Raw genomic sequence first — 18364 nt, forward strand, 5'->3', positions numbered from 1 at the left:
CAAATTTCGCGAACCGAAACTCCGGCATCTGGCATGGCGAACGTCGCCGCCACCAACAACCAAACGGTAATCTTGCAGCGCCCTGGTCCAATTGCTGTTCAGGTGAATACGTACACTAACAAGAAGATGGCCACCACTTCGAATGGCAAAGCGGTGGTGGTGCAACAGCCGGAGAAGAAAACCTTCGAGCAGGCTTATCGGGAAGCAATAGAGCGGCTCAAAGCGGCTGCTTCCGGGAAACCGGATTCCCCCGGGCAACCCCGGCAGCAACAGCAGATCGTCACCGCTCTGGGCAGTGGAAAGATTCAACAGCATCGTCAGATAGCAGCTTCACCTGGTAATAGTGCAACAATAGTCAATTCCAATAATCGTTTCCCTGCTGTGGAGCCTTCGACGTCGACATACTCATCGCCATCGTCGTCGTCGCGATCTGCTGAGGTAAGTGTTAATCTGGACGTTATATTTAATCCCAGGGTCTTTGTAGATAGTAACCGAACGCTAGAATAACAAATTGTAGTTGGCTATGATAAGATGCTTCGCTAGAATTTTACACTTCCACTGTAACCCTGTTACCGTGAATCGAAACAGACGTGTTACTCAATATGTTATGGGTCCAGGACAGAAAGGATGGAGTTAGAATTTGCCAGAACGGAAAGGAGAAGTTCATCAAAATGGCTTATGGCAAGTTTTGGATGCTCGACGTATTGCTGAAGAAAAAAAAACTTGTAAACAGAATGAGAGGCTGACTGCGGTATACGAGAAGGCTGCAAATGTTGTGTCAGGGAAAAACAGGCACGAACTCTCTTTCCCAAGACCATTGAGAAAAAAATCAGATTCCCTCATTTGTTGACAACCTCAGTGGCTACTGTACGATGTAGTTTTTGAAGAAAAATCAGAGGTCGCCGATCTATTAAATAATTCTGCAACTACTTCCACACACAGTTCAACAGATATCCCAACCGCATCCGGTGAAGCACAGCCGGATATTCGTTACAGCAGAATGGAGCTGCGGATCGACGAAACCCACACGTCAATCGAAATGTGCTAATGTATGATGATAAATGCCAGGGTGCCTTCAAGATTTTGGGCCAAAGTTACTAGCACAGGTGAAGACAATATCGCACGAGAGCTCTGGTGTGGACGCGAACCGAACGTGTCGCGTCTTAATTTTTTTTAAGGTGCAAAGCATTCGTCCACGGCGCAAACTCCAGGACAAGGCGAAGGAATTGACATTTGTATGTTAATAAAAAATTGGTCATCAGTCAAGACGTCAAAATCGTTGAGGAGATGTAAACACAGTCAACCTTTCCAGCTTTACGGGGGTTGGCCACACACTACGTACAAGCGGAAACGAAATCTGCAAGCAAGCGTTAGATTGGAACCCAGCAGGACATCGCAGGAGAGGCAGACCCAAAGGCTCATGGCGGCGCATCCTCAACAACGAAATCAAGCAAGTCGACAGAAATTTGACCTAGTAACATGTCAAAGCGATGGCGATGGAGATCTTTCAATTCCGTCCTCTGCACCACCGTGGGTGCTTAGGATTGAAAGTAGGAACACAGAGAAACAAACGTAACTTCTTCTTCTTCTTCTTCTTTATGGCTCTACGTCCTCACTGGTTTGATGTTTTAGATTTTCTTCAACCAAATGATACAAATGAACTACACTGGCTTACGTCTCAGAACAGAATCAACTTTATTTGAATCTCTTAGAATACATATATGTAGGTGCTCGTCACTCACTCACTACACTCGAACTCACCGTTATACAGTGTGGGTCACAATATATGATCCGTGGGACACCACAGTTCTTCATCCTTTCAAAAGTTCATTTGTATACAATATTTTTCTTTTAATTCATGCTACTTATCCATAATTCAGATTAGAGTAAGAATCCACTCATGGGTTTCAGCCTAATTTACAATTTTCTTCTCTTAATTAAAATTTGACAATTTCCTACTAAATCTATATTCTCAGAGCCGTCTCCTAAACGAATTTGTTTTTCATTCTTAATCCTTAAACGCTCGGATCTTCTAACTCCTGAAAGTAGATGATTAGGACAATTAGCAGCCAATCTGTTATCAGAACGATTTGAAATAGTTTCGTCTGGAAATTCTAAAAAATCTCGGAGTAACTTTACTATAAGCCAAACGCAATTGATCTCGGTGAGCTGAAGTAACATGTCCATTCACAGATATTTGAAAAACATTAATAGATATTTTTTTACAAAAGTAGCTTCTAACCACCTTTCTGCTTCTTTAAGTCGATTGTTCCTATACCACAACCTGTCTCCAGGAATCAAGTTCCTAAAATTATCTTCTACTGTGCGTTTTTGATGCGATGACCCATTATTTATTGATTTATTGTTGTTTAAACGGGGAGCTAAGTGATTTTTATAATTGTTTTTCGGATTTAACAGATCGAAAAGTGTTTTCGGTTTAAAACTGTACAGAAATTCCGTAGGAAATTTGCCAGTTTTTGTTAAACAACTATTTCGATAATTAAACAGGAAATAGTTCATTTGATCGTCAATATCAATTTGATTTTTGGATCTAACAAAAACTTTTTAAAAATGTCTTTTACTGTCCTCACAGTCCTTTCCGCTTGACCGTTGCTGGCAGGGTGGTAGAGTGGGCTTTTCAATACTATTATCCCTTGTTTGTGCATGAAATTCACGAAATCTGTTGAACTAAACGGTGGCCCACCATCGGTAACCAGTACATCTGGGAGGCCAAATCGTGCGAATAGGTTGAGAAATTTTTTTAATACCTTTTTCGTATCTGTCCCGTATTTCATATATTCCAGCTCAACCCATTTTGAATAGCTGTCTACGATAAGCAGGAAAACCTTTTCACCAAAGTGAAAAAAACCGGCATGTATTCTACTGAATGGCCGGCAAGTAGGTGTCCATGAAGAATCTACCTTCTTCTTCGGCGTAACCAGCGAGCGATTACATGCATTACACTCTTTAACAAAACACTCTATATCAGTGTTTATTCATAGCCAAAAAACTGTAAAACTGTGCGTCTGGCTAATTGTTTAATTTTAACAATTCCGTCGTGATTGGAGTGCAACATTTGTAGGATTTTCCCTTGCAATGCTTTCGGCACAACTATTCTACCACAAAACAACAAGCATCCGGAAGATAATTCTAGGTCATGTGATTTTGCTTTAAAATCTCTTAATTCTCTGCCTACCCGATTTGGCCACCCTTTTTTTCTAAATGTTGAATAACCTGTGACAGTGAAGCATCCTTTTTTGTTTCATTCGCTATTGTTTTAAAATCCATTGGTAGATCATTAGGCTCAGTGTACCAGTTATGGCTATAGTACCTCAAATTCGCCATAGTTGGTTTCCAACCCTTAAAGATACAAATCAACAAGAAAAAAATCGTGAACAACAGATCACGATCACAAAAGATGATTGCAATCATTCAAACTTCACAATTTGCGCAAACTATGGTAGAAATAAATCATTTTCCTTAACTTTTCGGCCTCCTTGCACCCTATTTCGCCATAGTGTACCAGTTATGGCAACTCCCATAAGGAATGCATGTAAATAGTGCGAAGTGGAACCCAAATTAACAAATGTATCCATAACTGGTACAGGGTTCCTATCATTGGCACACGCCGTAATAAATACTAAAAGTAGTTTTGGCTCCGTTTTTATATTTTTCATGTAAAGTATGCAAACTAATCGATCATTTGACTTGTTGTTTACATTCGTCGGTCTTCTTATTTTTGTAGAAATAGTTTTTCTTATGTAGTGCGATAACTGGTACAGGCACCCTAGTAAAATTTATACTGTTAATATACCTTTCGTCAAAGTCTTCAGATACTGGGCAGGGAAGTGGGAAACGTGAGAAAAAATGACAGCGTTTCCCATTTTGCTAGAAGGTCGGTAGCGAATTTCAAAATTATAAATTGATAGCTCCATCACAAACCTTTGTAAGCGAGTTACAAACATAGCATTTTTCCCCTCTTTGCCAAATACACCTAAAAGAGGCTTATGGTCAGTGTAAATCACAAAAGGCTGTCCATATAGAAATATGTGAAACTTTTTCACACAACTTATTACAGCCATGGCTTCCAGATGAAGTATTGGATACTTCTTCTGTGCGTCATTTAATGTAAAAGAAGTAAAGCAGATAGGTTTCTCTTGTCCAGCCACTTCGTGAGCTAAAACCCCACCTATTCCATATAAACAAGCATCCGTTACTACAATCAAAGGCTTTTTAGGATCAAAATATTCTAGAGTAGTCGGTTTTAGTAAAATTTTCTTACATTCGTCAAACTGTTCTTGGCAATTAGAATCCCAGACAAATTTGACATCTTTTTTTAAAAGACGATAAAAGCAGTTCAATTTAGACGATAAATTGGGAATGAATTTGCCGTAAAAATTGATTAATCCTAGAAATGCCTTCAGTTCTGTTGTACTTTTAGGTGGATTTGCCTTGGCAATAGTATCAACCTTTTCCGGGCTAGATTTAAGACCATCTCCAGTTACCAAGTAGCCTAAAAACGAGAGCTTATCCCATCCTCGTCGTTACTTTGATGTTTTAGATTTTCTTCAACCAAATGATACAAATGAACTACACTGGCTTACGTCTCAGAACAGAATCAACTTTATTTGAATCTCTTAGAATACATATAGGTGCTCGTCACTCACTCACTACACTCGAACTCACCGTTATACAGTGTGGGTCACAATATATGATCCGTGGGACACCACAACTGGGACTTCAACGCTTCAACATAGTGTTCTTTGAGCACTTCCACAGTTATTAATTAAAGGGCTTTCTTTGCCTGCCATTGCATGAATTTGTATATTGTGAGGCAAGTACAATAATACACTATGCCCAGGAAGTCGAGAAAATTTCCCAGACTGGAACGGGAATCGAACCCATCGTCTCCGGATTGGCGATCCATAGCCTTAAGGTGAATATATAACGAAGCCACACCTCGAATTTTCAAGAGCGCAAATCTGAGGAAGCAAAAGACGGATTGCGCTGAAAAGTTGATCGATTGGTGACCTGCTGTTGGTGACCAATCGATCAACTTTTCAGCTCAAACAAACCCTCGGTTCTTCAGATTTGTGCTTTTGAAAATTCGAAGTGTGGCTTCGTTATATATTCATCTTAACCACTAGGCTAACTGGAGACCCCAAACAGACGTAACACTTAGAACAAATTGTATGAAAAACATCATCTCGAAATCGTAATCGCCCAATGCTAATCATGTCGTGTTTGGACAAGCTACCGCTAGATGGTCAATTGACCAACTACCGAATATTTGAATCAACCGTTAAAAAACTAATCGATGAGAAGCGAGTAGGAGTAGAGTGTGACGTCTGTTTCTCTGTAATAGTAAGTAGCACGAGTCGGTCAAATGATTCTATTTGCCCGGCGAGATCCAAAGAGTGCATTAAATTCAAACGCATCATACATACATCAAAGCGAATAGGATATGGGACCAAACAAAGAACTGCGAAGAAGTGTTTCTAACATACGGAGAAAATGCGAAATCGTTGACACTGTAGGGGAATTTCGATACAACAATAAGTGCATCGGACCATCGCACAGTAAGGTTAAATCTTTTCTAAAATTTCGTGCACCTGCTACCTCGGAGGAAGTCCGCAGCTACTTGGGCTTGGTGGCATATATTGGTTAATTTCTGCCTGATCTAGCCACGATCACTGCACCGCTTCAAGAATTAACCCATTCTGGAGTCCGGTTTACCTGGTGTGAAGAACAACAGGCGTCGTTTCAAAGGCTAAAACAGTTACCTAATAATAAATGTCCAAAACATGCGGTTTTTCAATAACAAACTGCGGACAAGGGTCGTCGCACTAGAAGTGTCGGAAATGGGTCAGAATACCAGCTGACAATCGTGCTCACCGTAGACTGCCTGAATTTGTTATCAAAAACCCTGCGCTGCACCGAATTAAAAGAAAATCACCCACGCCTGAGAGACCAGCGCCCCGGTTTAGTGGTCCATCGTTTTTGCAGCAGTTCGAGAAGATGTGGCCTAAACAGAAGTACACTGAAACAACAAACGTGGAGCTTAGAACGTGTTTCCTGCATCAAGATGAGTCGGTTTTGCAAAATCCAATCTGCTTCGAACGGTTCTCCAAATAAAACCGCTTTTTGCGAACGACGGCATACGTTATCCGTTTTAAGATTGTTCCCGAAGGGAAACTGACAAAACTGAAGACGTACAAGAAAGTGGGAAGTGTCAGCCAAGACGGGCTGGGGCAGCAGCAGACCGGACCGACGAAGGCCCAACTGGCTGCGAGGAAAGGGTTACCGTACAAACTTCCAAAATTCTCCGACAAACCAGCACAGTGGTCATTGTTTTTCGCGGCCTACAAAACGTCCAATGAGGCCTGTGGTTACATGAATACGAGAACTTGATGCGACTTCAGGAAGCGCTGGAAAGTGATGCCCTCGAACTGGTGTCTGGGCAGTTACTGCTTCCCGACGAATCCATCCCGCAGGGCATCGAGATGCTTCGCCGACACTTCGGCCGCCAGGAACAACCGCTCAAGGACAATCCCTCAATTTAGGGCGTTTGCACCAAATCCTGCTGGACAAAGTGAACCGGCTGTACCCTCCAAGGGTGGACAATTTGAGGAGTTTTGTCTCATTCGGAAATACGGTGAAGCAACTCTGTGGCTATCTGAAAACCGCGGATCTAAAGCAGCACCTTGTCAACCCACCGTTACATCAAAAATCCTCAGCCGCTATAAACATTTTGGGTTCCCTTCGGGAACACTTAACACAAAGCAAGAAGAACTACAGGCTGCGGAAGTGCTGATTTGGAAACTGGTCCAAGCGGAATCATATCGTGATGAAGTAGCAACTCTTTCGACGAATAACAAGCTTCCGCACAAAAGGCAACCGAAACTTGAGAGGGCAAGCCAACTATGAAACCGATCGACGATTATGGACGACAACGGGGTTCTTCGAGTTGATGGCCGAATTATTGCGGCGAAAGTCGGTCGACGTCAAGTTTCCCGTATACTATCGAGGAAATACCTTGTTTCGTATTATCATCGGAGACTGCTGCATGAAAATTTTGAAACAATAGTCAATAAAATGCGACAACGTCTTCATATTTCGCAACTACGAACAATAGCACGGAACGTAATCAGCCGCTGCCAATGGTGCAAAGTGTACAAAACTCGTCCGATTGTACCATTGATGGGACCACTTCCAGCCGCACGTCTTTCGGCTAACATTCACCCGTTTAGCTACGTTGGCATCGACTATTTTGGGCCAATGTTGATCAAAGCGAGGGTCAAAGTAGGGCGTGCAACTTCGAAAAGATGGATTTGCTTGACAAAGTGTTTGACCATACGTGCCATAAACGTTGAGATAGCATACGACCTGTCGACCAAGTCGTGTATCGCCTGCATTCGCCGTTTCGTTTGCCGACGAGGAAATAAACTCTCGAAATACACTCCGATAACGGTCGGAAATTTACCGGTGTGGATCGTATGTTACGCTGCCAAATCGAAAACTTCGAACAGAAGTCAGCTACAAGTTTTACGAATACGGAGATGAAGTGCTTGTTCATGCCACATTCTGCTCCTCATATGGGAGGATCATGGGAGCGTTTAGTGCGCTCCACAAAGAATACTATGACCAGCGTTCCTCAGGATGGTAAGCTGGACGATGAAGGCTTGCAGACATTGATAGTTGAAGCAGAAGCGATCGTGAACTCGCGTCCGCTGACATACTTACCGTTGGATTCAGCAGACTAAGAAGCGTTATCGCCAAGTCACTTCATCCTTGGCAGTTCAACGAGAGTGAAACAGCCGAACATCATGGGACCGCATTCAAATTCAGATTGACCACTTCTGGAGGCGTTGGGTTCTGGAGTATTGGCTGACGTTGACGAGACGTGTGAAGTAGCTTCAGTATACAAAGCCGGTGCAGCCAGGCGACTTAGTCATCGTGATAGACGAGACAAGAAGAAATGGTTGGATACGTAGACGTGTCGTGGACGTTACTGTCGGTAGCGATGGTAGAGTATGGCATATGTTAGTACAAACAGCTGGAGGATTATTCAGACGACCGGTATTCAAACTGGTGATCCTGAACGTAGGTAGTCATGAGGTAGAGAATCCTACCTACCCTAAACTAATTGGAAAATGCTACATACATTCGTCCATATAGGTCGGTAATAAATAGCTACCGTAGCGGATACAAATTTATCACAAGTTGGTAGGTTACTTATAAATTAAATTGCATTGTGCTCGAGATTAATTTTGCTTCCATAACTATCATAGCAGCGGAAGGTTTTTATAACTGCAAACGCCAGAATTTTAACCGCCTATTCTAAATTATTCACTGTTTAATATAAGCCTCTGGATGATGTATCCACGTCTTTGTATGTTTTTTTTTTCTTTATCACCGAGCATTGCTACCAGCACCTGACGATCAAATGCTTTTCGGTCTGCTTCCTTCAATGCCTGAGACTCATGGCAGTGTAGAACGAGTAAAAAGTTCATGAAAAGAAATCTCTCATACGTTTTCTTATTTCCTATTACAGAGCCAGTATAAAACCACTATCTACAACATCAACACTATCAACCTAGCGGGACTGCTGAAGAACCAGAGCAATCCCAATGAAGTTCGTTCCAATGATCGTGAATCGGCAGCGGCTAGCAGACCATCGATTCCGAACGTATCCTCCCAGTCCGCTGCCCGTGTTATGGACGAAAGCAACCGGTATCGGGAAACGTTTGCCAATGCATACGCAAGACATCTGCTTGAGTTGACGCGCACTGCTGTAGAGAAGGTAGATCCCTTAAGTTGTAGTTTGTCCGTTGCAGCACAAGAACTTAATCGTAACAATGTTTCAGAAAACCGCTATTTCGACACCGCAGAATTCTTCTTCGGTTGGTCTCAATTCCCCGTCTAGCAGTACTAGCCTGACGGTGGTAAAAACTCAAGCTAAGCCATTCATCGGAGGCCAGGCGTCGAGAGGGTCACCTTATGCATCAGCGGAGCAGCTTCCACCGAAAAAATCGAGACCAACACCATCAGCCTCCGCACGGAATCCAATGATTCTGAATGGGAGAGATGGCACGGTTCCGACTTATGCCGAGGTAGTTTCTGCGAGTGGTGGCAAAACCAATGGCAATGTTATGGTAAGTTTTGTGTTTTTATTTTTTCAATCTTTTGATAGTATTTTGGAACTCAGCGTAGATAAATTCTTATAATAGTGATTAGTGAACCGTAATCATAAAACTGTTGACAACCACTGAGCAATTAGCGTGATGCATTTTCATCCAAATCCGTTCAACGGTTCTAAAAAACGGTGCTCTAGAAATTTCGAGCTATGTACTCCAAATACCTTGTCCTTAAAGATGCCATATCATCTTCTATTCTATTCTAAGGGCCCATATAGCCGAGGCGGTAAACGCACGGGTATTCAGCATGACCATGCTGAGGGTGACGGGTTCGATTCCCGGTCGGTCCAGGATCTTTTCGTAAAGGAAATTTCCTTGACTTCCTTGGGCATAGAGTATCTTCGTGCCTGCCACACGATATACGCATGCAAAATGGTCATTGGCAGAGGAAGATCTCAGTTAATAACTGTGGAAGTGCTCATAGAACACTAAGCTGAGAAGCAGGCTTTGTCCCAGTGAGGACGTTACGCCAAGAAGAGAGAGAGAGAGAGATCATCTTCTATTAATTTTGGAATTCATCTACATGGCACATGATCTAAAATTGCCTCTTAAATTATAATCTGATTAGGTTGCGGAGCAATCATACTATTAATTTTACAATGTGTACTTAATTTTGTTTTGAATCTACGGTGAATGCATTACTGCATGTAGATGACGCTGGTAAGCATCTTCGATATTTCCTCCGTAGAATTTGATCTATCCATAAAGAATAAATTCGTGAAACACCGTAATTTTGGCTTGGGTCTCTCCACATTACTCGATTCGGGGCAATGAGAAAGCGGGCTCTCTGAATCAAATGGGGTGTTAAAAAGGTAACATTTACGACCGCTCTTCGGTGATTTTTTTGCATTGGCCCGTCTGGAGACATTGATCAACTGACAACACAAATGGAGAGATGAGCAGATGGCTTCACTCTGTCATCCTACAGGAGTCAAAGAAACCGTGGTACCAAGAGGTTGAACTTAGGCTGTGATTTCAGTCGTGTAATGTGTCGATATATTTCTGACCATTATTTGTAAAATGCACTTTTGGCTATCTCTGTGACTGCGGTATCGTGTGATTATGCGCTGAACATCAGAAACACAAAATGACCACCACTTACACTGCAATGTTCAATTTGTATCGTTTTAGCTCAAAATAGATCGGAAACCAATGACCGGAGTTGCCCATTCAAATCTGCCATCGCTAGATGTTTTGATGGCAGCACATTCAAGTAAAACCAAAATAGCTCCTCCAACATCTCAGGACAAACAACTCTTGGAGTCACGGCTAAAACCATCCAGCATCCAAGTGAACCACGAGGAGCTGTATCGGCACCTTCAGGGCAAAGCCATGTCGACGAGTCACCCGGCAGTACAACAACGGTCGACTAGTGTCACGCCAAAACCTGTAACATCACGACAACAATCGGTGATCGTATCCAACAAACTTCCGGTGCCCAACGTTGGACACAGGCCGGATCTCACGATTATCGTCAATAAGCCAAAAATATCTTCCCCAGCACCTTCCGTTGTGTACGGGAAGCCTACTATATCGACTCCAAAATCCACCTCATCTACAGGCCAGAGTGTGTCTCCGGCCGCGAGTACTTCTTATTCAATGGGATTGTCCACCCCTAAGCGAGATCAGCTTCCGGTTATGGCTGAACCGCCACCGGCTCACTCAGCTACTCCCAAGCCCCCATATGTATCACCGTCTCCGGCGATTCCCAAACAGGTGACACCTCCCGGTCCCTTACCGAACAGAGATCCTCCCAGCTACGCCTCGAAGAGTTCATCCAGTATTACTCCCAAATTCGGTAACTGTCCTTCGTCGACGCCTACTTCAGCAAAGTCAACTTTCGCAACGCCTACTTCGTCAACGCCTGCTTTGGAACGAGCTCTGAATTTAGATACTAAAATAGCAACTCCGCCACCTTCCACATCACACAAGAGCGCTGGGTACGACGGATACGGTTTACAGATGACGACGAGTTCAGCCCTATACCGAAGCAGTGGAGATCGATCGTCGCTCCTGTACAACGCTCAGAAGCCGGTTAAAATCGAAAAACGGGTTAACTACGATCCCTACACCACCAGTAGGACCAGTCACGAAAGCAGTGCATCCAAGTACCAGCATAACGTAATCTGGAAAGAGCAACCGGCTATCAAAACCGAAGATCAATTGAAGGGTAAAGGCAGCATTAACGAGCAGAAGCGAACACTTCGTAAGTATTTTTCCATCGTCTTTCTTTGCAAAATTTATTCATTCTATCTGAAGTGTACCGTTCTCGTGCAGTGGAACTATTGCAAACGGCGAACATGCAACAGCAGATGACTTCACAATCCCAGAACCAGACGAAGGGACTGGGTAACATGATTCGAACCGGTGTATCACCGGTCACCAGCTCCATCCACAGTGGTGGTAGTGGTGGCACTGCTGCCGTACCGTTTACCGTGCACAAAAACCACTCCAATCACATGAGCCACAGTGGTGAGTACTGGAGATTAAATAGCATAGTTTAGTGTAGAATTGTTTTATTTTGCATTGTATAATTTAAGTTAATGATTAGTCGGCTGGGATGAATTTCCGATTTTTGATCAAGTCTACCTGTTCATATGTGTGTGTCCATAAAGCAGCAGTCGTATGCAAAATCCAGCTCCCATAAAAGCTCCTACGAGAGCACTATTGAACAAGTTTGAATGCGCATCACCATCTAAGATTACGAAGGCCGTTGAAATATCATCCGCAATATGTAACTGTAACATTGATTTTGATGCATCAAGCTTTGCACGAATCAGACTTATCAGTTTCGTCGGAAAACCTTGTTTCTTTTCATTGAATAGTACGCCACCTTGTTTGAAAAGTTCAGCCGGCATTTCGATCTTCCCAGCTGCCTTATTGTTCCTTAGCTCTTACTTACCTTACCTTACCGGTCAGACTAAGTAGTCGTTCGCCTCCATTCTACTCGGTCCATGGCTGTGTGTCTCCAGTTCCGCACTCTCCGAAGGTCCGCAGATCGTCCTCCAAGTGATCGACCCACCTAGCTCGCCGCGCACCACGTCTTCTTGTACCGGTCGGATGACTCTCGAGAACCATTTTAGTCGGGTTGCTATCCGACATCCTGATGACGTGACCCGCCCACCGTTGCCTCTCGATTTTCGCGGTGTGAACAATGGTTGGTTTTCTCAGCAGCTGATGCAGCTCGTGGTTTATTCGCCTTCTCCAAGTCTCGTCTTCCATCTGCACTCCGCCGTAGATGGTACGCAGCACCTTACGTTCGAAACTCCAAGGGCGCGGTCATCCTCTGCACGTAGAATCCATGCTTCGTGCTAACAGAGGACTACCGGTATAATCAGCGTTTTGTAGATAGTTAACTTCGTGTGACGGTGTGTTCGATCGTAGAGTTCTGCGTAGTCCATTTCCTGCCAAAATGCACCTCTGAGCTCAAGTACACGAATTCTTCAACCGCCTCGATTTAATCACCGTCGACAGAAATTTGTGGTAGCGACATCAATCACCGCGCCATTCTTCCTTAGAGCGCTTTGCCATCATGTACATTGTCTTCGAAACATTAATGACTAACACGATTCGCCTGTCTTCATTCATCGTCTCAATTTTCCGAGCTATAATATCAAAATCATCAGCGAAACCATGCAGCTGAACGGACTTCGTGAAAATCGTTCCACTCGTGTTTATCCCCGCTCTTCTTCAACCTCTAAAGCAAAGTTGTAAGCAAGCACGAAAGACCATCACCTTGCCGTAGCGTAACCCTCTGCGAGATTCGAATGAACTCGAGAGTGTCCCTGATACTCGAACTACGTACATCACTCGATCCATCGTCGCCTCGATCAATCGTATCAGTTTTCCGGAAATTCGTATTCGTGCATAATCCGCCATAGCTGGTCTCGATCGATTGTATCATACGCCGATTTAAAATCGATAAACAAGTGATGTGTGGGCCCGTTGTATTCGCGACATTCCTGCAACCTCTGGCGGATGGCGAACATCTGATCCGTTGTGGCGCGTTTACCCATGAATCCATCCTGATATTGCTCCACGAACAATTGGTGATAGTGATGGGACACACGATGCCTTACATCCATTCCTCCGGTAATACTAACTCCACCCAAATCTTGGTAATGACCCCGTGTAGTGCTCTCATCAGTGCTTCTCCATCGTATTTTAGAACCTCGCTTGGTAGTTAATTTGCTTCAACGGTTTTGTTGTTTTTCAACCGGCCAACCTTCTCCGAAATCTCTTGGAAGTTGTGGGCTAGACATCTTTCGTCTTGCGCTAGTACTCCTAGATCTGTTATCACGCCACCTTCGGTGTTTGCAACGTCGCCATCTTGTTCGCCATTGAGGTGTTCATAGTAATGTTGCTGTCACCTCTCGACCACCTCACACTCGCTCGTGAGAAGATTCCCGTGTTTGTCTCGGCACATGTCGGCTCGTGACACAAAGCCTCTGCGCGAGCGACTCAGCTTCTCGTAGAACTTCCATGTGTCCTTAGCGTGGTACAGCTCTTCCATCGCTTCGTGATCTCGTCCTTCCTGCTGGCGCTTCTTCCTCCGGAAGACTGAGATACTCCGATTTTCAACTAGATTGAGAATACTGTATTTCCTACTCAGCCGCTGGATACTTGAGCAGAAGCACAAATACGGTCGTTGTATTCATATTGACCCGAGAAAGCATTAGATAGGCACTTGTCGGGACTAGAGCTTTGTTAGGCGCTCTTTCCAAGTTGTTGAGACACAATTTTGTAGCGCAGAACTTCCACTATGTCATCCAAATCGAGTCGATCACGATTTTAACACTTGGAATTTCTCAAAATGATTGTAAATCCTCGAATATTTAAAAAAAAATTGTAATTTTATAAATAGAAGATTTCCCGATATTGTGTAACCCTCAAATAATTTCAACAAACATTCGGAAAAATCAGCTAAATCAGTTATGTTGATTTGGTCGAAGTGAGCATTGAACCATATTTGTCAAATCATCGTTTTCGGATCAACTCATTTGTTTCTACTCGATTCCTTCCAGATCTTCTTAAGTATCGAATGGAACGAAAGAACTTTATCAAGGATAAACCCAGAAAGGTAAGACATAACGTTTATACTACATTTGATAAAATAATTCAAATGTTTGGTTTCATTTCCTATCCAGCCCATTGATCCGCTGGCCATCAAACCGGACCCGGATAGGCCCGAGAAACGCAAGGAACCCCCCAAACGCCTGGACTGGGCCAGGCGAAAGAAACTGAAACGTTCGACCGAGCCCTACCTGCAGAATGGGCCGTGTTACGAGGTGGCTCCTCGGTTATCGCGGTGCCGTGAATGTGGCCGCTCGGCTGCATCCCGTCTGAAGGACAGCGATACCATATTCTGCCGATTTATAGCTTTCAGGAAACTCAAGTATGACCTTATAAATTTGTATTGGGAACCTTACGAATAGTTTATGATCTTCTTGCGTTCGTCAGGTACAACCAAGTAGGGCACATGGAGGTGGCCGGGTTTGCGGATCCAACACAGGATGCTCAAAAGGCGGACATCAGTTTGTGGGACGCCAACCTGTCCATGGTGCCGATCGATTTATCGGTGGAAAAGTCGAAATTCCTGCTCGGGCAGGTCGGGTACAAATTCTGCGAACTTTTCCACCAGGAAAAGGAAGCGTACTTTGAGCACATGTCAGAAGGTAAGTGTTTGCGTTATGGGTCTATGGGTATCAAAGTAAAACAAGCGCTGTTCGATATCGGCGTCCAGACTATTCCTTCCTTCTTTCCCTCCAGTAGCTGTTCGACTGAGCAGATGCTCGCTATCAATCAGTGTAAACAGGAGGCCCACTATTACTTATATAAATAATAATGCCGTAAATTTTTATGTTCAGATAAAACAATTGCTTGGAAGCAAGCCGTGCAAGGGGTCCGTGAGATGTGCGATGTTTGTTCCACCACACTGTTCAACTACCATTGGGTATGCTCAACGTGTGGTTTTGTGGTGTGCATCGATTGCTATAAGGTATGTTAGTTTGCGGTTGCCTATAGGACCATTATTCTAAATTGTGATTTCACTTTCAGTATCGTAAGTACAACAGCACCAAGAACGACACCGGCACGAGGGATCGCGACTGTTACATGTGGCTTCACTGCACCAATCGGGAACCGCATGTGCAGAACAAGCTGATGCTTACGCAGATCATACCGGCCAACAGTTTGTACAAGCTGGTGCGCCAGATGCATGGTGTCTGTGCTTTGCTTGAGATCCCGTTGAATTGCGAATGTCCTCTCAGTAAGGAATCGCTGTTTAGAAAAATTAAGGACAGGTTGGAATTTATTTTTCCTATCACAATCGAAGTGGAGAGAAAGTCTGATGAAACTGATAAGGGATCGGAGGGCGACGCGAACCAAAGTCTGGTTCCTGCTTGCTCTAGTACGACAAAGATGGTTTCCATTACCATCAAGGACATACAAAGCACATTGAGTGAATCCGACAGCGGAACAGTTTGCTGTAAGGTTATATTTGGCAGGGAACTAAGCGGGGATAAAAACCCGGAAATTGAAAAGTTAAAACTAAGAGAGAAGCAAAGTTACACTTTTGAGGGATTCCAAGAGGAAATCAAGAAGGAGAGTTTAGATGATTTTATTAAAAAGGACGACGAAGAGGTAGAAGAGAAAGAGGAGGGCGAAGTAAGTATTAAAGAAGAGAAGATTGAGGAAGAAACGAAGAAGGTTGAACCGGAAACATCTGTTGAATCGAATGGCAACAATAAAGAAGTCGAAGACAAGGAAAATGCCGAGGTGAAACCGAGCGTTGAAGAATTGAAGGATCCTGAACCTGTTGGTGATATAAAGAAGGTCGAGAATGCAGATCCACTGGAAAGTGTTGAAAAGGATATCAAACAAGAAAAGAACAGCGATGATCCTGCAGTGAAGCCAGTACTCAGAAAAGACTCCAGCACAGAATCGGAACCTCCGTACAGCGAGGACGATCGTTTCAAATCTTCCCCAAAACTGGACTTCAAGACGTTCAACATGATTGTGAAGCAGTTGCTAAAGTTCGACAAGTCCCTCAACATTTCCGGACTGTTCGAGAACCATCTCAGTGAGAAATGTTCCGAGTCGGAAAGTCTGGTGGATTTCACGGCAGAGTTCCAGCTGCAACATTCGAACATCCAAAGCTTCTTGAATGACTTTTTAAGTGAATTCGTTTTTCTGACCGGCCAGAACAGCACCGATAATCTGACGGATGATGTACAAATTATGGAGTATAATAGATATATGAAAAAGGGTATAGAATTTCAGAACAAGGGTGAACGGGTAATGACCTTGAAGGAATCGGAGAAGCTGTACCCGAATGTGGCGCACCAGTGGCTGTGCAATGGAAGGTTGCTGCGTCTGTTGGACCCGTTGAACGATAACAACTACAACACCTTCCATGACCAGTGGGAACGTGGCCAACCGGTTATGGTTTCGTATGTTTCGGACAAGTTGGATATGAGTCTGTGGCGTCCGGAATCGTTTATCAGAGATTTTGGAGAGAACGAGAACGATCTGATCAATTGTCTGAATGGAAAATTGGTTCGAGGGCAGAAGATGAAAGTATTTTGGGAAGGTTTCGAACGGGTTGGGTTCCGTTTGATGGACGACCGAGATCGGCCAATGATGCTGAAGCTGAAGGATTGGCCACCGGGAGATGATTTCGCCGAGATGATGCCCACCCGTTTTAGCGATCTGATGAATAATCTTCCGCTGTCCGAGTATACCCGAAGAGAAGGTCGCCTCAATTTGGCTAGTCGCTTGAGTAGTTTCTTCGTACGTCCTGATCTGGGGCCGAAAATGTACAGCGCTTACGGTTCGGCTTTACACCCAACAAAAGGTACCACCAATCTCCACCTGGACGTTTCGGATGCCGTCAATGTGATGGTATACACGGCTGTCCCCAAGGACGTCGAGCGGACCAAGTACGTTCAGAAAGTGCTCGACGCCATCGATTCCGACGAATGCGATGTTTTCACTCGGCAGCGCATTCGGGACAAGGCAGATCTCCCGGGTGCATTGTGGCACATTTACCACGCCAAGGACGCCGACAAAATTCGTTCGCTCCTAAACAAAATCGAGGTGGAACGGGGTGGTAGCATCAAGGCCAATCACGATCCCATTCATGATCAAAAGTGGTACCTGGACGCCAATTTGCGGCGGCGACTCCTGCAGGAGTACAACGTGGAAGGATACTCGATCGTGCAGTGTTCCGGCGATGCCATATTCATCCCGGCCGGAGCACCGCACCAGGTGCGGAACTTGCACAATTGCGTCAAGGTGGCCGAGGATTTCGTTTCCCCCGAGAATATCTCGTACTGCTTCAAGCTGACTAATGAGTTCCGGCACTTGACCAACACGCACTCGAATCACGAAGATAAGCTACAAATAAAGAATATTATTTACCACACCGTTAAGGACGCCGTGTCATGTTTGACCAATCCTCTCATAATGACTAAAGAGAAAATCGATTTAGTGTAAGTGTTTTATTTTCACTAATAAAAGTTTTAGTTATTCATTCGGAGAACAAATTATGATTTAAAAACCATCATTAAGTCGGGTTTCGTGACCGATCGGATTAAATTGAAAATGTATTGCTTTGATCGTGGTATATGATTATGTAAACTAGACAAAATACTATTTTCCCTTTCGTGAACAACAGCGAAATAAGTTTGTAGATCGTGTAAGCTAATTGAGGATATGAATAAAATTTGATTTGCCTACTTCGAACATAATCGATGTGTTTCATTTGAAATGATGACAACTTCTAGTGTGCTCCTTATACGATAATATTTGTGTAGGGACTATAGTGTTTTATTACATGGTTTTGAACTCAAGATTAGCGTGGTTCAAAAAATCGTTTTTGCTCCACACCGATTATTCGATTTGTAACCAGATTCTATGCCTTCTCCCAAAATTTGAGCTCATTTGGTTGAAAATTGAGAGTGCACAAACCCTTCAAAGTTTGTATGAGAATTACTATGGGAAAACGATGTTTTTCATTCAATCGACCATAGCATTCCCCCAAGTGCCCTAGAGGATTGGTTGACCCTTGGTACTCATAAGCTACTCTATCAGCTACAAATTTGCCGAAGACCGCATTCAAATCGGACGCCTCATTAATTAGTTATAGATTTGTATCCAACTGGGCA

At 43.8% G+C, this 18364-nt stretch overlaps 1 protein-coding gene across 2 annotated transcripts; it reads left to right on the top strand.

Moving 5' to 3' along the window:
* On the top strand, positions 1-17947 carry LOC109404484 (lysine-specific demethylase 3B; the record flags this gene model as incomplete). Of its 2 annotated transcripts, none has more annotated exon segments than XM_062858518.1 (10): positions 1-438; positions 8555-8803; positions 8868-9155; positions 10329-11403; positions 11457-11669; positions 14222-14277; positions 14345-14592; positions 14658-14872; positions 15065-15195; positions 15255-17947. In XM_062858518.1, coding segments are annotated over 10 exon segments (5352 nt in total), but the record flags the coding sequence as incomplete, so codon positions are not given.
* Positions 17948-18364: the final 417 nt, after the last annotated feature.

The sequence above is a fragment of the Aedes albopictus genome, chromosome 3, assembly GCF_035046485.1.
Source record: "Aedes albopictus strain Foshan chromosome 3, AalbF5, whole genome shotgun sequence".
Lineage (NCBI taxonomy): Eukaryota > Metazoa > Arthropoda > Insecta > Diptera > Culicidae > Aedes > Aedes albopictus.